Genomic DNA, 24,199 nt, shown 5'->3' with positions numbered 1-24,199 from the left:
CTGCCCTGGGGCCGGGACGCTGCCTGCCTGCGGTCAGAGCCCCGTGCGCTCGCCCGGCCTGCCTGCCGGTGCTGAAATACCGAGGGAATGCGGCGGCTGCTGGCACGGGCGGCTCTCGCAAGCCTGAGCCTCTTCGGGCGGGCAGGGCAGCCTCGGGACAACAGAAACCAACGGGCAAAGTTAAGCACATTCTAGAATTTAAGCTGCTCTAAGTTAAGGTCGCCGGGGAAGACCAGCTTTCCGCTTTTGGAAAACGTGTTAAGCATGAAATACCACTTATTGATGACAATAGTCAGTTCCTTTCCCCGAGTCTGGTCTTTCATCTTGCATTTTATGTGGTCTCCAGGCACCTGCCAGCCTTATTTGTTTAGGAAGGCGTACATTTTATACAAAGTTTCAACCTCAGGAAAAGGTCTGTTGTCAGAGCATAAATCTGTTGGGGGGGGGGGGGGGGGGGGAGGGGGAAGGCCAATGAGCAAGCAATTATGTAACTCCTGAGTCCTCATTTTCTGGTTTTAATGCCAGCCATTAGGAAAAGGCTGCGCCCTACAAGAGTAATGCACAAGCTGGATCCCGTTCAGACCACCAAAATGACTGTCAGTATTTGAGTAAACCTCAGAGAGATGTTTGCAAGGGCTCAGGATGCAGGAAGAGGTCCCTAAAGCAAGTCCAATGCCCACAGTATTCATCACCCTTGTACTACATCTCTGGCCGTTCTCAGTGTTTGTGCACTTAGCATGCAATGTGTCACTTATCAGGTGAAAAATGAGCAGTATTTGAATGGATCATGCGTGTTTAGCATAAAAAGAGCTACTCTAGTGTAAAATTACACCTGTGATGTAACAGCTTTGACTCGACCAGTGTTACAAGCAGCTTCTAGAACAACTAAAAGCACAGATAGAGGAAAATATATTTCCTGTGTTTGCTTTTGTTTCTGTTTTGTTTATTTCATCGTATGGAGACCTTTGCAAAATAGTCGGTCTTTACATTCAGTTTCCTCTGTTCCTGATTGAGCTATGAAAGAGGGGAAGGTACACACAGAAAAAAAAAGTTAAAAGAAGTAGATGATGTAGCAAAGCCTGCAGTTTTTACGAGGGAGTCTTGTTGAAACCATTTTAGCTTTGTGGAGAACTTTCAAGGCTGCTCATTCATAAATGGATACAATTTTATATAAAGACATCAAAATAGCCCCTCTCTGGCAGTGTCCCTACACTCTGCTGTGCACACTTCCCACTGGAGCCTGCTGCTGCCACTGCGGATTTCTTCCTAAGAGCCCAGGTTGTCGCACCATGGATCTTCCTCACCTGGACTCAGTCAGGCTGGATCAGGCTGGAGTCATGGTCTCCCTGCTGGCTAAGGGCTGCCGCAGGCATGGTGAGGCTGAACCTTTGCCAGAAGAACATGTAGCTCATCATTTCCTTGATGGGTTAGGTCATCCAGAGACCAGGTCTGAAGGTATTCAGAGATGACAAAATCTGCTGTTCATCCTGATTTCCAAAGCACCTCTCTTTTCCCCCAAGCAGCTGAATAACAGTTCAGTATCCAGAGGCACATGGGCAAGCATTTGGTGAGATCTCTTGAATTCTGCAGTAATACAGGTTCATAAAATTATCTCCACAAAGGAAGATGAGGTGGCACCTTCCACCTGTCCTGCAAACTCTGTTCCAGTAGGTGTTTTCCCCCAGAACCCTTCACTAGGTGCTGTTTGTAGTTCTCTGGTCCCGTGGGCCATGGCACACACCTTCTAAGAGGGCTGGGCAAAGGCAGTGATGCTTTATGCCTGGTCAGCCCTGCCTGTTGTCAGGCCTGAGAAGAGCAGGAAAGCTCAAGGCAGAGCAGAGCACACCTCCACAGGGGTCACAAGTCTATGCCCCAGGGACCTGGGCGAGAAAGCTTTTGTGAGTAGTAAAAGTCCTTATTCGTGCCCATAAATGCCTCTGTGTTGATGTGAAAGCAATGAACTCTTCTGCACTCTTTTCTTTTTTGGCCCTTCCCATGTTAGGGAAATGCTCTTCAGAGGGGCTCAGCTGGGGTGGTGGTAAGGCAATGTCCCACCACCTCCCATGGAAGCAGTATTTCTATGTGGTGTCCTTCCTGAAGTTCACCCCTCACTCACTTCACCAGGATACCTCCCTAATTTCTCATGGCTTACAAGTTGCCACGGTGTCCTGGTCGTCCCAGATCCACCCTGGTTACATGAGCAGCTCTGCCAGACTCTTGGACTTCTTTACATGTCACATTCAGATCACACAAGTGACCTAAAATAATTCCTGCTGCAGGTTCAATGTACATTTGCTGCCTATGTGAAGACTTCTAAAGCCACAGCTGAATGCGATGCTCACTCATATTATATTCTCCTGCATGTTTTATAATGGGCACTGCTTCAGAAAATGTAGACACATCTCACTGTCCACATTAATTTTAGAAAATCAGAGAGGAGGTCTTTATATAAATATATATATATATATAAAAGTAGGGCTTATTTGAGGACAAATTAAAAATAGCCTTGAAAGTTACTCTGGGCCCTAATCTCCCATGTGATGTTGCATCATACATGATGAGAAGGAAATTCCTCCAGGCTCTAAATAAACCTATTATCATTTAATCTCTAATGGGTTATTTTGAAAACCAAAGAAGATACATCTTTTACGCACTTGCATAGCACAGAAGGATTTCCAAGAGGCTACTAAAGGCTTAGAAAACCATATAAAGGGAAACAAGCAGCCATAGGCAGGCTGATGAAGAGCAGGCTAAGCTGCCAAAACCGAAACTTGTGGTGGTGTGGCAGCATTAACCGGGCATGGGATGCAGACAACAGCTTGGGTTTCTGCCAGTTCCCTCTTTCTATAAAAATACACCTGCAGCAGGGTGGTGCCTTTTCCAGAGGATGTAAGCATCCCTGTGATGTCCTGTTTGCCTCAGGTGGGTGAGAGGGACAGGGGTTAGATCTGAATGGGCCATGTCCACTTGCCTCCCTCAGCTGCCAGCTGGCAGCCTCCAAGGTGCTAGTTCCCCTCTTGTCACCACTGCCATGCCACCTGCTTTCCTGTACCACCCTGGTGCTTGAGGTGCTTGATGTTTTTCTTTACTATACTGTAACTTAAAAGGAAGCTTTCTTATTTATTTAATATGTAAAAATGCATATAGTACTGATCTGAAAATTCATAAATATTGCATATGTCTTTCCTAGGAAACATTTACTTTCTTAAATGAAAAAAACCCCAAACAAAAAACCAAAAAAACCACTGGCAGCCACTTTTTGTCACAAGAAGTTTTGTGTAGTTTACTGTCATTTTACCCTGATCCAAGAGGGTATGTGTGCATGTGATACCCAACACAAAGTCAAGACAGAACAGAAAATAAAAACCACTGTTGACTTCTCACTTTCAGTTTTTACATTTATCTAAAGCACATTCTACATGAAACAGGAAAGACTGACTTGTTCAGCATACACAATGCATCTCTTTGAAGTACACTTACATCAGTCTTTGACTCCTCTTGTGAACAGCTTCCCCATATCGTGGAGGACAGAAAACACAGATATGCTGCCATATGTAGGCAGAGGCATAATGAAGGAAGAACACAACTACAGGGGTGAATATTTAATCAAAAATATCATTTAATTCAACATAGTAAAAGTCTTCTTTTCAGATGCATGTCCCCTGATACATTTAACACACCACAGAGAAGATGGCTGAAATATCAAGATTGTTGTTTCTCTCTTACCAGAAAGCAAAATAAACAGAAAACACACATCCTGCCTGACATTGTCAATATCATGCCAGTGCTTTGCACTGTTTTGTCAATGAGGTTCCAGAAGCCCTGAAAGCCTCATGTCCACACGGCTCTGTAGACAGAGATATTCTCTAAACCTAAAATGTTATGATTTCATTGCAGAACATCTTAGAAGATATAAAGAAACATGACCAGTATCACAGTTACCACAGTAAATAATAAAAAGTGCATGAATGCTTTACAATTAGAACTTTTGGAAAAAATCTAGGAATGATCAAATGCCCATCCTAAGAATTTCTCCCAGATAAGTCAAAGGCCATATCCAGGTGAGCACAGACTGCTCCTTCAATTCTCAGTTTGCAGGAACATTCTCCTTACTGTTAGTTGCTCCCCAAGAGAATCCTTAGCTAACATAAATGAAAACTTTACCCTAGGTTGCCCTTGCAAGGATGACTGCTCAGCATATCCTGGCTGTACGCTTGGTAATATGTACAAATTATTGTACTTTGCTGCTGTGAGCTCACCAATTGAACCAGACCAGCACAGTGCAGACCCTGTCTGCACAAATATATAAATGCAGTTGGTTATCAGCTTGCTTCTTAGAAGTGGGTCAAATAGGGTTTGTTCTTTCCTAACTTTGCAATCTAACCATGAGGTATCTGGGTTATGCTCATTTTTATAATCAATATAAAATCTCAGCAAATACACACACTCAAGTATTTATAAAGTGCAGTAAAAATAAGGCAGGGTAGAAAACAGTAAATTTGAATTATTAAGAGAAAAATACAACAAGTGAAACAAAGACTTCTTTGCTTATTTTTGCTTTGAAGTGCTTCTGACCAAGAGTTAGGTCCAGCCAAAACCTTCATTATGCTCTATGGCACAAAGCAACTTTTCCTCAAGTATGCTTTTACTACTGTATCTGGGGAGAAAAAAAATGAGGGAGCAGGTATTGGCACAGGGATAGAACTCATCTGGATTTTCTACTTGAGGATCTACAATAAAAAATCGAAAACATTCCAGTTGATTGCCAGGGATTCGATCAGATCCTGACAAAAAGCCTGAAGGAATGAGAAAAAAAAAGCAAGAAGAAGTAAGCAAATTAAAAAATAAACAAAGATAACGTTAATTGAAAATCATGAAAATAATTAATGAAAATCATGAAAGGAAATTAATGTAAAAATATGGCCATTTTCATAAGCTCATTATTTTGCTTTGTTTGATTTGTACCTGAATACAATAAAGTCTCTTACTGATTCATTGTAATTATAAGCCCTTTTTTACTTTATATTATAAACTTCATGGATGAGGAAGGTCAGGCTAGGTCCAACCTTCATTTAAAAAGTATGAGTTGGCTGCTGTGATCCTTTCAGAAAGGTAAACTGCTTACGTCAACATAGCCTGCTCACACAAACTGAGGCCTCTGACCAACAAGACAATTACAAAAGCAAGGGATAAAGTAATTGCAAGGTTCGAGGTGGTCCAATGCACTCAGGCAAGCCTCAGGGGATGTGAGAAGGGTCAGAACCATCTCTGTGCAATTCTTTGTGGCAGTGGCAGGGGCAACCATGTTGAAAATTTGTTTGGAACTATAGTCTTTTTTATGTGCAGCCATCTATAATGCGTGTTGTGGGTGAGAAAAAAGGGCTATGAAAAGTTTAAAATGCCTGATACATTACCAAGGAACATTTTCTTTTTTTCTTCTGAGAGTTCATGAAACACAGTCCAAAAATCCTTGATGGTTTGATCTGACTTGTTATACTGCTTGTATATCACATTCTGTCATAGATACAAAAACAAAACAGGCCAGTTAATCCCAAATATTTTCATTTATATTTAAAGCAACAACATTTTATCTCATAAATTATAATCCTGTTCATAGATATTCAAATCCTCTTAACCTCTGGAATCTGCTTGTTCATTTGTGTTTTCAAAGATTCATATGACAATGCTTGACTTAAGTCTTGATATTTAGTCCCCTTTATTCTTGTACCTGATGTAGATTAGAAAGACAACAGTGACACAAATAAAAAAAAAAAGAGAAAGTCCCTTGAGCTTCTGTCCATCTGTTCATAACCTATGCAGTCAATGAAAGAACAAGCCAGAAGTAGTTTATGCTTAGCAGACAGAGCAGAAGGACACTGTGCTTGTAACAATACCTTTTCCAAGAGGTACCAGTCAAATGTTGTGTGTCCCTGGAGAACAACTTGGAGCTCTACAGGGAGAAATATCTTCCAATTTCTAGCTGGGCAGCCTCTTAAAAACCCTCGCATAAAGTCCTGAAATGGCTTCTGCACTGATTCATTCAACACGTAATTCACATACAAGTCAACATATTCTTTCCTGCAACAGATATCGAACAAGCAATGTGATAGGTGCTTTTTTAAAAAGAGAATTATAGAGAACTTTATACCTTATTCCTTTATTCTGTACGACCTGCTGTACTGTAAAGACTCAGACTTTACTGAGATCAGTCATCACTGGCTATTAGTTAGTCACTGAACAAGCTGGGAGGACCTTCATAAATGAAAGAGAATGCTGGCCAGTATAGATTAATTTTGGTAATACCCCTTGTACTTCATGTGAACACTACAATGAAATCCTGTCAGACACTTGACCATTATAAAGATGGAACCTAGAAGATCTAAATGGTGTAAATGTAAATTCAACAAAACTCCCACTGAAAGCCCAAGAATTTCCCTGATATCAAAATAAATATGTGCACAGCTTCAGTTAGTAGTTTCACTCTTCTCTTTACTCATGATGGGGATTTGTGTAGTGACATTGTACTTGCGCAAACAACTCAATGTAAATGCTATACTTCAAGCTTCCTAAACAGCCCTTTTGTGCATCCCTGTGGGTCCTCAGATCATCTGCAGAACTCAGAACACGGAATTTCTCTCTGTCCTCTGTGACGAGGTTAATATTGACAGAAAGCCTTATTGATAGATTGCTCCTTCTCCTTTATATACAAGATATATCCCATGGACGTAGCTAAGCAGGAAACATTTTGCTCTAAAAAAACCTTCTTGCACATGTGTACCTATAGTTGGATCTCCCAGACAAATCATCTGTATTCCACTGAAAATACTGTTCAAGGGTATTTTATACATTTGTTAGGAATTTTTCTGATGATGCCAGGTACCGGTATATGCAGATGCCAGGATCCCCTTCTCATCCACTGCTTGCACAAACTGCCAATGTCTGGCACATGTTCAGCAAGTACAGCAGGAATTGAAAGTGTACAAAGGCCAAGACGAATGGCATAATACTGAAGTCATTATTTTCTAAGAGTATATAGGGATGGGTATAAGCATGTTATTTCATACACTTGTAACAAGACAACAGCGTAAGAAATATAAAAAGTAAACTGACCTATTATCCTTAGTGACAGGAATGTTGGCACCATTTTCTTTAAGTTTAACAACATCCATAGAACCTTCTTCTTCCATTATCTACACAAATAAAATAAAACATTGGCTGCTATATTTATGTATGACAGATGTCTATGTCCAACATCTATCATTCTTTCTGCAGAGCCTGACATAGCACTTTTAATGGTTTGAGTTTATAGACAAGTGTTGTCATTTGCATTAGGACATTGTCTTGCCTGAGTACACACATGAGATGTCTAAATGGCACAAGGGACTGTTACCGTGAAGCGTAGGTCCATGTCTTTGAGGGTACGATCACATTCTTCATTCAAAATTCCCCAAAGATTCCTGTCAAAAAACAAAGGGGGAAAAACAGAGAGGAAACTTGACCATTCAATGCCCTTTCAAATTCTGTGGAAAACCATCTTTTGATAAGCAGTATTTAAATGCATACACATACACAAAACATACACATACACAACACCTAGACTCACAGAGAACCATAATATATGGCCTGGAACTTATGTCTGCTACTGCCATGGGTTGAGGGAAAATGCCTACAGTAAAAAAGGATTCCAGGCAAGTCCACTCCCATGCCCTGTGGAGACAACTTTACACAAAGTTCAGTGAGAAGCTGTCTTGGACCACAGCCTCGCTTCCAGACATCATCTGTTAAGTATGGACCAGTGGGATAATCTGGGAGTACTGGTTTGGGGTGCAGCACTCCTCCAAGTATTGCGGGCAACCTGATGTTTCAGTTAACTGAGGACTCTTTAGCACCTCAACACAGTGACTGGGTCATGTGATGGGGTCTCATCTTCTTAGCTGTTCACAGCACTTGAGTGGAAAGCTGAGTTTCAGGGGCCTAAAAGGTGTATGTTGGTGATAGCAGCAGCCCGCCCTGCTGTGTCTGCCTGAAATCGCCTTTCCCAGTGTGTGGAAGCCCTGCACAGGGGTTCCCAGAATTGGCACAACTGCAGCATATGGCAATACTTGCTTGTGCAAAACAACATAGTGGAAATCAATAATTAGTAAATCAGAGAAAAAAAAGCATTAGTAATTGGGTGCTTAGTTCTTTCAAGTCCAAACTACAGCTCAAAGGGTTTTGAACTATGCATTCACAGTGTGGACTTAAGCTCATGTGGAGCAGAGATCTGACCTCTTCTAAGCCATAGGGCTTGTTTTGTTTTGGCAACACCAGCCTGTGTTTGAAAGCAACACCTGTGCCCTGGACAAAGACCTCCTTAGAAATCTGTGGCTTTTACCAGCTCAGCAATGGCAAAATACAGATACTATGGATATCCTGAATTTGGCCTTGGGGATCTCCCTGTGCATGGTCAAGGTAGGACATGGTCAAGGTAGGAGACCCAGCCAAAGCGCGGGCCGTGCCTGGCTCTTACCGGCCCACGGTTGGGAGCAGCTCCTCGAGGTCTTCCAGGGTGGGCGCCAGGCCCAGCAGCTTCTTGTAGAGAGCCCTGGGGAAGGGCAAGGGCACCACGCGTATGTTATACAGGGCCATTCCGCACAGCGTGCCAATGAAGAAGAAGGTATCGTCATCCTCACAGCCCGAGGCCTGGTCAGGAACAAGCACACCAGAAAGCTGTGACTGCCTTTTCCCAGGCGTGGGCCCCCTACCCGCCGCCGTGGGGCTGCCTCACCTTGCTGGGGAACCACACGAGGCCGGAGGCAAAGCGGCAGAAGGCGCTGGTGCCAGTGCCGGGCTGGCAGATGGTCCTGGCAGCGACGCTGAAGAGCTCCTGGGCCAGCCCACCACCGTCCCGCCCCTGCTCACCCACGAACACCACCTGCGAGGCCAGAGACACCATAGGCACAGACACTCACGCTGCCCAGATTTGTGTTCGTTTCCAGGGTGGAACAGGTCAGTGGCTACACACCCGAGAGAGACACTGATTTATTCATTTTAATGTTGTGCACACCTGGGTGCTTCGTGGTATTCCACAGATCAAGTACATCCCATTGGACATTTTGGGCAGTTATTTGTATGCAGAAACTCAGAGTTAATAACTTGCCAAGTACAGCCCTTCCATTATGATTGGTTAGGAATTTCCACACAAGTCACACAACCACAGGCTGTGGAGAAGGGTCTGCACCTGAGCAGGGGCCTTTGTGACCTGTGGGTGTGATTTTTAGTCTTACAGTGAACATAGCTCAACTATAGATACACTAACCTTGAGCATTTTGCCAGGTTTTCGGTGTATACATAAACATACATCAACATTTTGATTTACTGCATCCTTAAACCTTGTCAGTTCCCGGATGCCCTTGACTAGGGAATGCTGGCTGCTGCCTGCTCCGCTGATCAGGTCTCCTTTTGCTGATGGGGCTTGAAAGTACAGAAGCATCTTACACGAAAAGCTGCCTGACTCGGCTAACCTCGGGGAGCTCCGCCCTTGGCAGCAGCAGGGCCAGGCGCGGCTGCGCGGGGCGGGCGGGGCCGCCATGCTGCGGGCCGTGCCGGGGCTGCTGCGGCGGGCGGGGGGAGCGGGCGGGCACGGCCGGGAGCGGCACCGGGAGCGGGAGCGGGATCGGGATCGGGACCCGGACCAGGAGCAGAGCTCGGGCTCAGCGCGGCCGCAGCCGCCGGAGTCGTCGCTGCTGCGTTTCCTGGTGTGCCCGCTCTCCAAGCGGCCGCTGAGGTGAGGACGGGCCGGGCGGGCCGCGCTCGCTGCCGGCCCTGGGCCCGCGTGGAGCGAGCGGGTTCTCAATGGATGGACAAACCCAGGTTATTCACTCCTGCTTCTGTTTTGTTGGTGTTTTGGTTTGGTTGTCCCCCCCACCCTCCGACTTGCCCGGCCAGGTACGAAGAAGCCACGAACGAGCTCATTAACGAGGAGCTGGGTATCGCGTACCCCATCATCGACGGCATCCCGAACATGGTTCCAGAGGCTGCCAGGAGGACGCACAAGCAGCCCCCGGCCGAGGACTCGAAGCAGCCCTGAGGACACGCCAGGCACGGCGGTAGCTGGGACTGATGGCCGGGGGAGGGATGCTGCCCTCCCTGCCCACACTGACTGTGCTCGTTCCCCTCCTGTCCTTGGCTGGCTTGTTTTACTCAGCCAGCGTAGACGAAGCCTTCCCCCAGGGCTGCACCAGCACAAACAGCTTGTGTTTCTACAGTCTTCTCCTTCCTGTTACAATACCGGTTTATGTGTTCTTTCACCTTTGGACCTGGATGGGGATTAAGCTTTTTAGGCACAACTAGTGTGATGCGTTTGCTACCCCCTAGGCTTCTTTAAATCAATGCAGTAGGTTTAATCTCATAGGGTATTGCGGTTCATTTGAGAGTTCCTTTCGACACTGCTGTCTGTCATAATTTTCTTAGTACTATCTTGAACTGAATAAAGCAGTAGATAAAGAGTAGTAATAACAATTTCCTCTGTTGTATCCCTTCAAGAGCATTGTGTATTTGTAGTGACACTAATGAAAACCTTCTAGGTGGAGATTGTAATGAGGAAGAACTGTACCCTGACTGAAAAAAACTGACCTTAAGTAATATACTAAATTAAAACATGCAGTGATATGACTCTCTCTTTGAGAACTTTGGTTTTGTTTTAACCTGATGCGTGTACTGAAATATACTTGTCTCACTGTCAGAAGAACATAAATTAAGCTGGTGTTTAATAACAAATCTTGAGGTAAATGAAGAAATTTCTTGGATATCTGTGTATGCAGTGGCTGCTGCTTTTTTCTTTCCTTTTCTTTCAAGAAAAGAAGATGGGTAAATGACAGCTCTGCAGAACAGATGTACCTGTGTGTTTGGGGACTTTGTTACAGTGGCTTCCAACATACTCCACTGTCTGGCTTAGGAGATGTATGTCCCAGTACTATGTGTTAAATATATCTGAGTACATAAGTTTGATAGCCAGGCTGGGTAATTTTCATTAAAGAGGCATCTCCTGACAGGTTAGAACTAAAATAACTCCCAACTGAGCCCAGGATTTGGTAGCCAAGTCAACAGCTACAAAAAGGCTTTTTAATTATCTAGAATATCCTTCCCCCGGCACCATTTCCTGCTCAGTAGGGAGGGAATAGGAGATTCTTCTGCAGAATACTTCAACCTTCCCTGTCTTTATTTCTGCAACACTAGAGAATGGGTGACAAACACTATGCGGGTGTCGTGTCAAGTTCTCAGTGCTGTCTGAAAAACCTCCTAACTGGACACAGCTATGGAGACAGGTCAATGCTATGATAATTATTATAAAGGCTTCTTTTTTATGTTTTGCTATTGAGTGGTTTATATTTGCAACACAAATATATTAATGTCCTTTACCTGCTGAAAAATGCAGAAAGGCAGCATCAAGTTGTAAATACTGCAGACCATAGTTTCTCTGGGTGAGAGACTAACAGTGCAGTCAGATTTATCAGGCTGCTGCTGGGCAAATAATGCTGCAGTGTGCAGTGTGAAAGGCAGCACTCACAATAGGTGCATTTGAAGGCTGACTAAGTGCAGCTGTTTGCCAGAGGTTCTTGTGCAGTTGGTGGAAACTTGAGATCTAGAGGACAGCACAGAGCTCAAGCCTCACCACCTCTGCAAATAAATGCTTCAGCTTGTGTAGTGAGGAAGATGGAAGGAAAGGCAGCTCTAGGGGCCATTGTGAATCTTCTCCTAAGCATACGAGAAGGAAAAGCTTGGACAGTTCTTGTTGGCAAGAAGGCTCACTTGGAAAGCACCATAACTGGGTAACAGGGCACTGAGGTTGATACTTCCAGCAGCACAAGCATAGGACCAGACTTTGTGTTAGTGACTGATGGGGCATGTTTTTCCTGAGCTGACCTCCACTCTGTGCAGGTGCCCTCTTCCCACATCAGCCAGCTAGTGGCTTTTGCAGGAAACAACTGTCAGAACCTCTGGGTTTGTGTGGAAGCCACAGATTAAAGGCATGCGGAGACAGCAGCACTATAATCAGATTCCCATCTCTCTCTCCAGCACTAACCTTTTCCCCTCAGAGAGCATTTCCATGAGAAAACTCGCTTTTTGTGGCTGTGCTGCTTACTGGCTACTAAGGCTGGTTCCCCAGCCACTGGGGTTTTCATGTACAGCAAACTAGCATAGTCTGACAGTCACTCTAGCAGTAATAGTACTGGACTTTGACAATTGCTGGTTTCCTGAGCAATCCTATTACATTACCCCAAAGCAACCTCACAGTAAATAGCACTGCCACTTGCATTTAACTTATGCCAACAATGCTTGATGGCTGCCTGGAATAAGAATGTAAGATACTGCCACCCAGATTTATTCTACACCGCTTATGGAACATATTTTATAGTAATTTGAAGAATAGTTGATTTGTTGTATGCTCAGAGAATACTAAAACTCTCCTACCAATACTTCACTCACACTGAAAATCAAGGAACACTGCAGCAAGATATTTAGAGCTAACAAATAATACAATTTGGTATCTTACCCATAAGGTCTTCCTGAATTCTTGGGATGAGGCACTTTCTAAATTGTTCCGTATGTCTTGCAAAAAGCACTCTCTTCTGACACGAAATTCCCATTTTCTTTGCACGAGTGTAAAGGGTATCTGAGGATTGAAGCAACAGTGGTTAGCAGTGTGTTTACCTCTTCTAATCTGTAACAAAATTGACTGCACCTACGTTAGTATGGGTCAAAGATGGAACACTGCATTCTGTGGACAGAAACCTGCGTTCTGTGGCCAGAATCATGTGTTCTGATACATGAAGGTTAATCTTGTTTTGTGTGTTGAAGATGCACGGATACTTGCTCAGCTTCCATAGGGCTATCTGAAACGACAGGGAAGAAAGGCAAAGACATGCTGATTTTCCCCTGAGAAACCAGGGATGTGTGTAGAGACTGAACTGCCAGTCTGTACCCTGGCAAACTCCCATATCTCTGAAATGTGCCCTGGTTGTGTGCATGAGCACTACACTAGCAGAGGTACACTTCCTAAAAACAGCTTCTACCCACTTCTGTGAGAGAGAGAAAGAGACGGCATCTAACCTGTCTGTGCAGACAGACACTTGTGTTACAGGGCCCCAAGAATAAAACACAGAGTGATTTTAACAGCATCTTTCATAATTCAGCTAAACCAAAACACATAGTAAAAATGTCCTGGATACTTGGGTTATGGTACCTTGTTTTTAAAAACTGCTGGCTTTATTACCTACCAAAAGTAGACACTGGTATAAAAATAATCTAACTGAAAGTGTTACACCTCCAGTGTCATAAGGCAGCAACTTCAGGTCATGACCTATTTGTCTTTTGATTCTATGCTGTTTCCTAAACCTCCTCCTCCTCTCTGGTTAATTGGTACAAAATTGGTACATTAGGAAATAAAAGCTTATGAAGGAATGAGGCACTTGCCCTACAAATTCCAGCCAAGTTGCCAGAAAGCTACATTTTATTGCCTAAGGAAGCCCCTACTATACATATTTCCACTTCATACTGCTTCCTGTGACACCGATAGCATTTGGTAGCTAATTTTCATTCCTTCATGTCATCAAGAAATTAATCATTTCACAGACCACCACTTTGTTTTAAGATGTAAGTAAAATTAAATGTTCAATATGGTTTCTAAATAAAAGTTTAAGGACAGTCTGCAATATTTCTATTAATTTAACATAATAAAATCTAGAGTAACAAGAAGTATAGCAACCATCCCTCATGGTGCTTTATCACACGGATGACTACTTCAAAGCAAACAGAGCTGCTTAAGACACTGGAGGTCAGCTTCAACTCTCAGAGCCAGGGGTCATCTCAGGAAAGGTACTACTGCAGCAACTAAAATACTGGCTTGGTAAAGGGCTTGCTAGAGAAAATGCATTGTCTTTGAGATATAATGGGTTAAAGTCTAGAGTTGACTTTCATATATATGTATATATACACATATACTATTTAAATAAAAGAGAGTGTTTTGCATTGCTCGTAAGATTTTATACTTACTGCTGTATTAAAGTGCTGACATAACATCATAATCTCTCTCACAGGAGGTACATAGAAGTGGCTTTCTTGTACTCTGAAACCAGTTCGGGAGTTCACCTGCATTGATACACGCAATATGTCAGCAGCAGATCTGGTGAACTGTGTGTCTGTGTGGCAGAAAAGGACTGACAGGGCTTCCTGCAGAAAGAGCTCTGAGACCCTGAACAGAAGTGAAAGGATTGAAGTGCTCCAAGTAGCACAGAGCCCCACAATGAGAAGTCTCAGAAAGCCATGTATAAACTAGCAGGAAAGCAATTTTCATTTACAAAGACTCCTTGCCAGGACTCCTTCAGGAAAGGTATGTTTCCCTCTCAGTGTCTTTCATGCTGCACTGAACACTGTGTAGCTCACTATTCATTTTCATACTTGTTGCCTGGCAAAGATATGTGCCAAGGGACAGTGAACATGTAAAGCTCCAAGTGATGTAACCACTTACAGGGGAGTAGGCCCTGCTGGATTTTTGAGTTAATTTATCTGGATACATACAGATTCCAAAGTCTAAACTTCAAGGACCACATCTGCATTCTCAGCCAAAAGGATATTCAGTTCTGAACAAAGTTTAACAATTCTCCTTTGATTCAGACTGTGTGCTTGAGCTCTTGACTTTCCTAAACTTTTAACATCTCCGCAGGAGAAATGATGATTGTCAAGAACACAGTTACTGCCCTTTTTGTTCCCCTTGTTTGTATGCAGCTAAAGAGGCTCTAATACTGTTGATCCATAGAATTTCTCATGTGACAGGCTCTTAAAGCATCATGCAGTGTTAACTGTGGCAGCCACAATGTGCCAAGCAGGTAAGGTTGTCTTTGAAATACTGTGAGCATTTACTGGGGTAAGGGATCTCACAAGCAGAAAGGGAAATGGACGTGCTACGTAGAGGACACCACATCCATAGCTCTGTAGGCATCAGTGCACACACTCCTCACACCACTGAAAGCGTTCCTCCCCCTCCCAAGGGCTATAACATGGTTTAGCTCTTCATTTATACACAGGGTCTGTTAGGCACAACTCCAGCAGGATTCTTTCAAAGCTATGCTGATGCAGAACCAGAGAGATTCCTGAAGCAATGTAAAATGACAAGGCTCCATGTTCCCTTGTAAGAAGGAAACCCAGAGAATTCAACAAGTGAAAGGGATTCAAATACTCCAAGCCATATTGATACATCCTGTCTAATGAGGATTCAAGTCCTTTCTGACCTGATAAAGCATTTGCAGTATTTGGAGAGACACTGCTTCTTCTGACTTCAGGGTGAAAGGTTCTCTTGGCCCACGGGTCTTTACTTCCATGATAAATTGAGACAGGGTTTCCTGGGAAACCCCCTGATACAGAATGACCAGCTTGTTGAAAAAGGATATTTCTAGATTTGACCACAGGTACTCTGCAAAGAAAACAGCTAGTGAGGTGACACATAACATGTGAATCACCGTAATTTCTGGATGAAGCTGCATTTTCTCTTTTTATCAAATGAACTAAACAAAAACTTGCTTAATTTTGGACTACAAAAATTAGTAAATCCTAGATAGATTTTTAAAAATTTTTGTGTCTTGCTGCATAGTCCCCATTTTTCTATGTCTACTGAAAGCAATTCTTGCAAGCTCTGGAACATATTACATCAGTGATACTAACTCTTGTTCTGCAACAGAAAGTGACCAAGCATTTAAATCATTCAGTTCTATCATCATAAAACCCTACCAAGAGTTTGCAGGTCCTTTGGCTGGAGCTTCATGATGGCTTGTCCTAGAAGTATCAGAAACCAGTAAGACCTTACATCCTTCCCCTGCAGAAGGAAAGGCAAGATCAAATAGACTCTGAAATTTTCAGGTGAGATGGGAGAGGAAGACAGTGATGGCAGTAAGTACATAATCTCCTCTTGCACCTTCAGAGGCCAAAAAAAACAAAAACAAACAAGAGACAGGGGTTAAATGCCATTATATTTTGCCAAAGGAACTGGTTTGGCATGAAATTCCCATTTCATGCACAAATACAGAGCTCCTCAGCATCTGTATAGTGAGCATTCTTATATTAAATCCTTACCTGTTGGAAGAGTTCTGGCTTCTCTCTGATCTTCTTGTAAAAATATTTCACTTCTGACATGTCTACACCTGAGACTTCTTTGGAGGTTTTGAAATGTTTGTCTCTATAACAAAGGGAAAAAAAAGAACACTAAATTATGTGAGAAACTGGTTTTTGTTATGGATTGAGTAGTGAAGCATTTTAACACATATCTGGAAAGTTCAGCCCCAGCTCTAGTGGGTATAGTTTCATATGTTCCAAGAAGATGAACAACACAGGTCACTGTTTTGTGACCTGATTAATATCCTGTCTTTCCTGTCTCATGTGGCTGGGAATTATTAATGGAAGATTTTCTGTATTTCACACAAAACAACTTCCACTTCAGTGCTGGGAGGAGCTATTACAGATCCTTTGAAAGCTACGATATTGCCTAAAGGGATTATCATCATCTGTCAAATATCACTATAGAATAATCTAAAATATAAGCTTCTCTAGCAAATTTCAGTAGAACTGGGAGTATAAAAACCCTTAATTTAACTTGGGCTTTGAAAAATACAGACTTGCTTCTTGCAAATTCAGATAAGACTAATCTTTTCTACATACGTGGTCTAAAATAACACTTTCTGGTCAGTTTACATGCAGGCAATATATACTGTTATGTCTAAGTCAGTGCACACTACCTTTTCTCCAGGAAGCTTCCATTGATGCAAGCCTCAGATGAAAAGATCAATCTGATATTCCTGATAGTAAAAGACAAACCAAAGTCAATACCTTCAACTACAGGTTTTTAATTCCAAGAGAACAGAAAACATATGTACAAGTGTGCCTGTGTCTGATCACACAAACTTCTTAGCACCACTTCATGGCCAGCAATGCTGAAGACACTGCATTCAAAGAGTTGTGATCTTTGGCAAGCCACCTCTGTTCTCACGGGCCTTGTAAGAGAATCTGCTCAAATGCTCCATGCCAGCCAGTTGCATGCTGGTGGATGTTATCATGGAGATATCTTCTCCTGACAGGTTGGAACATTTTCTGGTTCTGTTTGTTATGCAAAATAAAAGGCACTGCAGCATTGCAGGAAGTAGGATCCCCTTCATGGACAGGATCTTTGTAGCATGTGGAGGGAAAATCTGTCAGGCTGTCAATTTACTGCTTCACAAAAGCTGGGTTCCCATCATCTGAAGGGGTGTTAGATTTACTCACTACCTGTATTTCTGGTTCTGTTCTTATTAAAGCAGCTATTTTATAACCAATTTGCCCTCCCTATTGAGATCTGGAGAGAACTCTCTTTCACCCTCTCGAGAACCACTTTCCATATGATCCAAACTGTTCTAAAAGTGGTCAGGGAAACATCTAGTTCCAAGTTAGCCAAAATTTTGAAATGCTCAAAATCAGCAGCTGGAGTCAGACTTTCCCAAAGAAAATAACTCCCATGTAAGACCTGCAAAAAGACTACCTGAACATAATTCTCAGATGTAAGTGTAAGGTATTCCACAGTAATATGTATTTGCTGCTTTTGAAAATGGGTGATTAAAGAAGGGATCGCTAATTTTAAATGCTGACAAAACAATCCCGTTTGGGTACTCTGGATTGCAATTTTTCCATAAGGCCTTGGTCTGCAGGCAGAATCTTTTACTGATTTAACTTGTTGGCTTTTCATCAACTTAACAACCATTCTGTGCAAGAAGAGGATAGGCTTCTGAAGATGGGCAGTACATCTGCTCTGTTCCTGCAAAAAGGTTATTGAAGGGCTGTTGCTTATCAATATCTCTTTTTCCTGTGCAAAAACTAGGTGAGAATTGCCGGTACAAGACTGTGCCTTGGCTAAATTCTTGAACAACGGTTCCTATAATATTTCCCCCAACATTATATTTTTTAGAGAAAATCATGTATCAGGGACAAAACCCCAAGCAAACCCCAAAGTAGGTTTTTTCCTTACTTTTTTATCCTCTCACGGTCTTTTGAATTGGAACTAGAAATCCATTCATCCACTTTTTTATCCTCCAGAGTGGCAATTCCATTCAAATAGGAGTTCTGTGTGAAATGCATGAAAACATTGACAAGATTAAAGGTCTAGGAGGTGGGATTCTTATTTTTTAAACCAATCTTTGCAAAAAGACTTCAGACTAAATATGAACAAATAATGGCAATCCAGCATGATCCAGATGTGTTAACCACAGAGCACACATAATTGAGATACAAGTTAGTTTCTGTGTAAGTATGGAAAAAACTGCGATATATGAAATTGGAGTGCTAAAAGCATGATGGAAAATCTGAATGTTTCCAGCAGTATTGTGAACAGTCAAATGTGAACTGTCAAATGTGCACATACCTTGTTCTCCTTGCAAAGGACAAAACTTCGGTTTACTCCTGTAGTAATTTTAATCCCCTTTTGTGATGTGTTATTTTCTGTGAAAGAATAAAAAGATTTTCATAGAACATTTGAAGAGACAGTCATTATCTTCAGAGAGTTCAGTGCACAAAAGTGGAACAGTAAAAAAATCCCTCGGATTGTTGTTATCTGTCTAAAAGTTGATTCTCTGTGGCCATTACCCATGACGATAAATCAAGCAGCAAATGGAATAATTTGTCACAGAATTTGTTGGGATGGCCAAGTAAGCATGAGACATGATGTTTCCCTCTCAGTGCAAACATGAAATCAAGAAAGCAAACACCTCCCAGGAAGAAACAAATATAGATTGTATACATCTGCAATGGTCATTACTTTGGCAGGAGTTTCCAGTATTCACTGGTGGATTGATGGGAAGCGGAATCAACTGATTAGGCTTCCTCTCATCTTCTGGCCATCCTTCATCACCAGAACCAAAGAAATAGAATTTTTCCAAGGAAGGGACATAGACCAGAGTGTGCTGTCTGTTCAGGAAAGAAAACCTGTCATAAGCAAAGACCACTGGCTCAGACAGAATAAAATTTACAGATACATTTTCAGAGTGGAGACCTGAGGCTTCTCTTTAAAAGTCCTGAGAGTGCAGACAAAGAATTCCTTTAACCAAAGTTAGAACTCTACATTGCATAGATGTTCAGCAATACAGAACATATGGACTCAGATTTCCTATACTAGCCTCTAATGTTTGTGATTTACCTTGGTTCCCACAGCAAAAGTAGTGTTACACCTTGTTAGCTTCACATCCTTCCGTTTTTAAAAGCACAACTGCTGTGCTGCTGAGCCCAATTCTAAGCCCAGGTAAGGTGACAGAAGACTTTTTCTGGGCCAGTCACAGAAAAGCAAAATGAAACTGGGTAATTATCACAGCTTTCAATTCTTACTAAGGACCCATCAGTTTATCAATGTAGATGGGAATTCAGTGGCTTTCCCAATGCAGACTTTTGAGAGTCTTTTGCCCTTTGGAACCCAGTACAGCCTTTGTTTATAAGAAGAGCCAAAGACTAAGGGCTTCTGGTGGTTTTGCAGCTCTCTTCTTCTGCTCATCACAGGCTGAGGGTTCTGCTCTCACTGAGGCTCTGTCAGAAGGGTGGCTTACCTTGAAGAGTGGACAATAATCTCACAGTGCGGGCCTACTGGGGTACAGGAATTTAAACATCTTGGTGTCCCCCCCTCTACTGGTCTACAGTGATTCCCCTAAGACATTGCCCTTAGAAGACAAGTTATTGGCACATTCCCACCTGCCACAGGCAACCTGCGAAACCCTTGCTCCCCACAGCTCGGCCACCACACGAGGCACAAGTTCATTCCGGGTAGAGTTGTGACCAAGCTGGCCAGCCCCTCCTGCTCCAAAGGTGCACACCAACCCCTCCTTGAAAAGAAGAAACAAACAACAGTATCACTGCATTATTAATAACATTCAAATGGTAGCCACTGAGAGTGAGAGCCAGTAAGACACAAAATGTTACATGGGACTTGATTCAAAATGTCCCTGATGCAAACACGGGTAGGGTTCACTTTTCATCACGCCTAATCACACACTGTCATGTCCAAATCATTTAAATCCCAAGAAAAGAAATGTAACTCCTGAGAATAACTCCCTGTTGCTTAAGAATTTTACTTGTATAAATAAACCCTAGTGAATTAGGTATTGTTAACATTTTCTCAAGTCCCCAGTATGCTATAAAAAAGAAAAATATTTTTTAAAAATACTGAGAGTTGAACCGTACACCTTTGCTCCAGGATTCCAGTTCACCATATCCCTGCAGAAGTTCATATGCAGGTGACAGGAATCTGAGAAAAGGCCAGTTTTCCCAATAGCTTAGTTAACATCCCCTGACGACCGCTTTCAGACTCAGGTGGAAGCAGGCATTACCATCCCAAGCGCTCCATGCTGACTTTTAGCAGTGTATCTTTTCTAACAGGGTGAGGTCTCAGATGCTAACTTTCCATTTCAGACTCACCTTGGAAAGAACTGCAGTATGATCTGCCCCACATGCGATAAATACAGTCTTCCAGTGCTCTAAAGCTCCGACATATGATGGACAGTCCCTGTCTGGCAAGAAAATAGCACTGCTAAAGTGTGAGAGTACTGTGGGGTCTCATACATAGAACAACTTAGAGGGCTTAAGCACTTTTCAGTCCTTCTCTTACAACAATTCATGTAATTACAACTTGGGTTTATGTTGTTTTTCTACCCTCCACTATGACATATTCTTTCTCATAACGTTTCTCAGAATGGTTTTTCATTTACATTCAGTTTGAAACAAAATTCATTGCTTTGATGTTCCCTTGTCAAACGGTACCCAGCTTCAAAATATTTGGTTCTCAGGGGTGTGGACTCATTCAGATTAGATTCTGCTGACTTCAGGTTTTGTCTGGCTTGGGCAACTCTGCTGTAGCCTTGTAGGTTTGAAGACAGTGGGTGATTTTGATTCTCTCATCTTGTGTTTACAAATAATTAAAGAAGACAAAAAATATAAAATAATTTCTTTTATGCAAGACTTTCCAGAGAGAGGCTGGGAGTGGAAATAGATCTCTAAGACCTCAGAGATCTTAAAAGCCCACACTATCCAGTTAGGCACATAAAATGATTGTAACTTCTCTACAGAAATACGTAACTTAAATCCCTTGTTCCTGTGTGCCTTTCTTGGTCAGGAAACAAAGAACTTATCCAGATATATTTTCTTCAAAACACTATCTGCTGCTGCTCCAAAGGGCTTTGACAATACTGAGGAATGACTCGGTGAGCTCACTGACCAGGAAAACACTTTCCTGGTGCTGTCCTTACCTTCTGTGTCTCCAAGTCCCAGCTGCCCACAATCATTCTTTCCCCAGGAGTACACAAATCCAGAGAGTGACACAGTGATGCTGTGAGCTCCTCCAGCAGCAATTTGAGCAAGTGGGATGCCCTTTAGTCTTTCCACCAGCTGTGCTTCAGGAATAAACGTGGTTTGGCTCCCCACTCCAAGCTGTCCATGGGCATTCTGGCCCCAGGTGAAGAGCTCACCTCCTTCACATGCAGAACAAAAAAAAAATCCAGCTTAACTTCATTGCTTCCCTTGAGTATTTGCACTTTGGGAGTAGTAGCAAAACTCTGTACTGTTTTCAGGGAACTAGTTCTAAGGTAAGACCATCAGGTATAGCCAAATTTCCATTTGCTTCTGATCTCTTTGGGGAAGTCCCATGTTGCACATGTGACTCAGCATAGCAAGAATAAAGGCCAGGTGTTTCCACCCCTGAAGTCATACTTGCATGAAGTTCCCAACCAGAGAGGTGTTGCACCTTAAGAATGAGCAGGCCTAGTCAATGTAGAGTAGGCCAGCCAGGGCTGTTCTTCACAACACACCTTTGTGGAGAAGGTATTGCTCAGGAACTGGAGAGACAGACAGAAATGCAGGTCCCTGCATGCTGGGAGGAAAGGGCAGCATCGGTAGTCAGTGCATTTTGTGTCCCCTACCCACTGCTCATTATTCTGTAGTGGTGCCACAAACTATTGGAAGGAGTATAAACGCTGCCTTCCTGGTGCTATAATGTGATTCCTGTTTGGAGAAAAAGAGTTCTTTAAAGATGCTACCTCTGGATAAAGCCATGGCGTGCTGGTCTCCACATGCTATTTGAACAATATTTAGACTTCCTAGTTCTTTCACCAGCCTATAAAAATAAGGAAAAAGAAAAAAATCAAAATAGGTAGATGCTGTGCCACAAGACAAAGTAAAGGAAAAAGATCCTCTGCTTACCAAGCCCTCTCACTTTTAGCAGGAAATATGTGGAAAAATATAGGTCACCTCTAAGTTAATTCACTCTGCTCTTATGCCAGCCTGCTGCAGCAGGGCTAACTGATTTGATTGTGGTTTGCTCCATGGGAAGCTGGAAAGGAATCAAGCTCAACCCTGGGCACGCTAACAGAAAATCAGAGAACAAACTGCTGGGACATTTGTTGGTTACCCTCATAGCTTAATCAGAATGTGGTAAGGTTCAGACATGCTTGTGCCTTTCACATGCAGTTTTCCCAAGCCATGTGTAGTTTGCAAGTCATCTGCATTACTCTGGTGTGTACTACTGATCCTCACTAAGTTTGAGAGAAACCTGTGCATGCCAAACAGCTCAGATCTTGGTATCATCCTCAAAATGCGTGCATTTATTGCTGGGTTAAAAAAGAAGATAAAGATTTGGTAACTTGGAATGTATGTGTTCCAGTTCTGTCTCTACAACATGAACATGACTCGGTCTCTTACATATTACTTTTAAGAAAAGCAGGCTGCATTTTCTGACTTTGTCATCCATACCTCCACCCTGTGACAGCTCCTTACCTTTGTTTAGAGCAGTTTGCTGGAGCTTTTGCCCAGTGTTCATAAACCTTCCCATCATGGGAGAGAATGAGCGTATGTGTTGCATCATGGTTTGAGCACTGTGCCTTCTCACTCCTCTGCAACTGTGTGTGCTCTGCAGAACACATACAGACAGACACGATGGTCACAGTAATGCAGCAGGCATCTTAACCATCTCAGCCCTCTCCCCAAGATCATTGTGTGCTACTGTTTTCAGCCAGAGCTTCTGCTCCTCAGGAAAATGTGAGACAAGTGCATATGATTTATTTTCTCAGGCTCCTTAGGGTTTCAGTGTCCTATCCACCCACTGCTTGGTTTCATGCTGGTTTACTGTCCTGGCTACCACTAAAAGACCTTGCTCCATCTCTCAGGCTGCTGTGCCACCAGCTCCCAAGACAACCAGTGAAACATCAGCAGAAGCAGTCTATTACTTTTGCACATCTATTGAGAGTGTCCACGGGAAACAGCAATTCCTGAGGTATCTGACCACCCCGGATTTGTCACAGGCTTGGGGATGGAGATGCCTCAAGTCAGACTTTTACATGACACTGAAGAAATAATGACAAATTCACCCATTGCCTATTTAGAGCAGGAGGAGGTCCTTCCTTGGCTACAGCTGAGAGGCTGCAGATGCTTTCGTGACCCTGAGGCACCAGGTCTACCCAGTGACTCGCACGTAGCGCCGCTGCAGCACAAGTGTCTGAGACCCGGGACACACAAACGTGGAAGGTGGTCACCGGCAAAGCTTGCCCTGATTTCTGTAACACCTCTGGAGACTCACTGCCCACCCTTTACACACCTCCAACAGGGAACTAGAGAGGAAAAGTCCTGTTTATTCCCCGGCATGGTCTGCTTCCTTCCAGTCCCCCGTCTCCTAGCTCTGCGCGCTGGGACGCGTTAAAGCCCCTGAGGCAGAGGCTCCCCCTCCCCGAGGGGTCGCACAGCAGAGTACTGCAGCTTCAGTGGTTCCACCTCCTCAGACCCGTCCTTGCCCCCGCGCGGACCTATCCCAGGGGGTCTCGCCCCCGCCGCCCTCCCACCGGGCGGTACCTCCCGTGCCGTGTTCCCGGCCGCGCCGCCGCTCCCGCCGCCGTGCCGTTGCCATTCCTCGCTCGCCGGCCGCCCGTCAGCTCTGGAGAGATAGGGACAGCGTCCGGACAGCGCCAGGAACGCCCCGGCGGGGAAATGGAAACCGAAACTCGGCACGGGCCGCGGCAGCGGGAGGAGCAGCGGGAGGGATTCCCGACTCCTCAGAGGCCGGAGCGGGAAGGTCTGACCCCTGCGCTGAAAAGGCGTGAGCTGCTGAGCTCCGGTGAGCTCCTGGCTCTTCTCAGCCTGCGGAGGCGGCTGCTGCCCGGATGGGAGGAGAGGGGAAACC

At 43.6% G+C, this 24,199-nt stretch overlaps 3 protein-coding genes across 3 annotated transcripts; 2 read left to right on the top strand and 1 right to left on the bottom strand.

The window, feature by feature from the left end:
• Window positions 1-3,501: 3,501 nt before the first annotated feature.
• LOC139672185 (E3 ISG15--protein ligase HERC5-like) lies at window positions 3,502-23,991 on the bottom strand. Its single transcript, XM_071555843.1, has 23 exons — window positions 23,872-23,991; window positions 22,804-22,936; window positions 22,068-22,144; window positions 21,282-21,503; window positions 20,455-20,546; window positions 19,732-19,862; window positions 18,812-18,960; window positions 18,419-18,495; window positions 18,026-18,120; window positions 16,767-16,826; window positions 16,108-16,210; window positions 15,766-15,850; window positions 15,270-15,451; window positions 14,035-14,130; window positions 12,729-12,875; window positions 12,536-12,655; window positions 8,768-8,914; window positions 8,510-8,682; window positions 7,391-7,457; window positions 7,111-7,190; window positions 5,895-6,078; window positions 5,415-5,514; window positions 3,502-4,796 (listed from the first exon to the last, which is right to left on the bottom strand). Exons 1-23 carry the CDS (start codon window positions 23,924-23,926, stop codon window positions 4,582-4,584), a joined length of 2,790 nt encoding a protein of 929 aa, XP_071411944.1. The 5' UTR covers window positions 23,927-23,991; the 3' UTR covers window positions 3,502-4,581.
• On the top strand, window positions 9,557-10,069 carry PYURF (PIGY upstream open reading frame). The gene is made up of 2 exons (XM_071555846.1): window positions 9,557-9,766; window positions 9,928-10,069. Exons 1-2 carry the CDS (start codon window positions 9,570-9,572, stop codon window positions 10,067-10,069), a joined length of 339 nt encoding a protein of 112 aa, XP_071411947.1. The 5' UTR covers window positions 9,557-9,569.
• On the top strand, window positions 10,102-10,789 carry PIGY (phosphatidylinositol glycan anchor biosynthesis class Y). Its single transcript, XM_071555847.1, has one exon. The coding sequence runs from the start codon at window positions 10,102-10,104 to the stop codon at window positions 10,330-10,332; it is 231 nt and encodes a 76-aa protein (XP_071411948.1). The 3' UTR covers window positions 10,333-10,789.
• Window positions 23,992-24,199: the final 208 nt, after the last annotated feature.

The sequence above is a fragment of the Pithys albifrons genome, chromosome 5 (assembly GCF_047495875.1).
Source record: "Pithys albifrons albifrons isolate INPA30051 chromosome 5, PitAlb_v1, whole genome shotgun sequence".
In the NCBI taxonomy this organism is placed as follows: Eukaryota; Metazoa; Chordata; class Aves; order Passeriformes; family Thamnophilidae; genus Pithys; species Pithys albifrons.
Note: the sequence above shows the minus strand (reverse complement) of the source record. Positions and strands in the feature narration are given on the sequence as shown.

Bases quoted from the DNA above. Each gene is read 5' to 3' on its own strand.
- LOC139672185 (XM_071555843.1), bottom strand. From the start codon at position 23,926: ATGGCAACGGCACGGCGGCGGGAGCGGCGGCGCGGCCGGGAACACGGC. The intron at 16,827-18,025 runs GTAAGGAAAAAA...TTTTACTATCAG, and splicing joins GACCGTGAGAGGATAAAAAA to GAATATCAGATTGATCTTTT. The intron at 15,452-15,765 runs GTAGGGTTTTAT...TTTTCTTTGCAG, and splicing joins AAAGGACCTGCAAACTCTTG to AGTACCTGTGGTCAAATCTA.
- PIGY (XM_071555847.1), top strand. From the start codon at position 10,102: ATGGCCGGGGGAGGGATGCTGCCCTCCCTGCCCACACTGACTGTGCTC.
- PYURF (XM_071555846.1), top strand. From the start codon at position 9,570: ATGCTGCGGGCCGTGCCGGGGCTGCTGCGGCGGGCGGGGGGAGCGGGC. The intron at 9,767-9,927 runs GTGAGGACGGGC...TTGCCCGGCCAG, and splicing joins CTCTCCAAGCGGCCGCTGAG to GTACGAAGAAGCCACGAACG.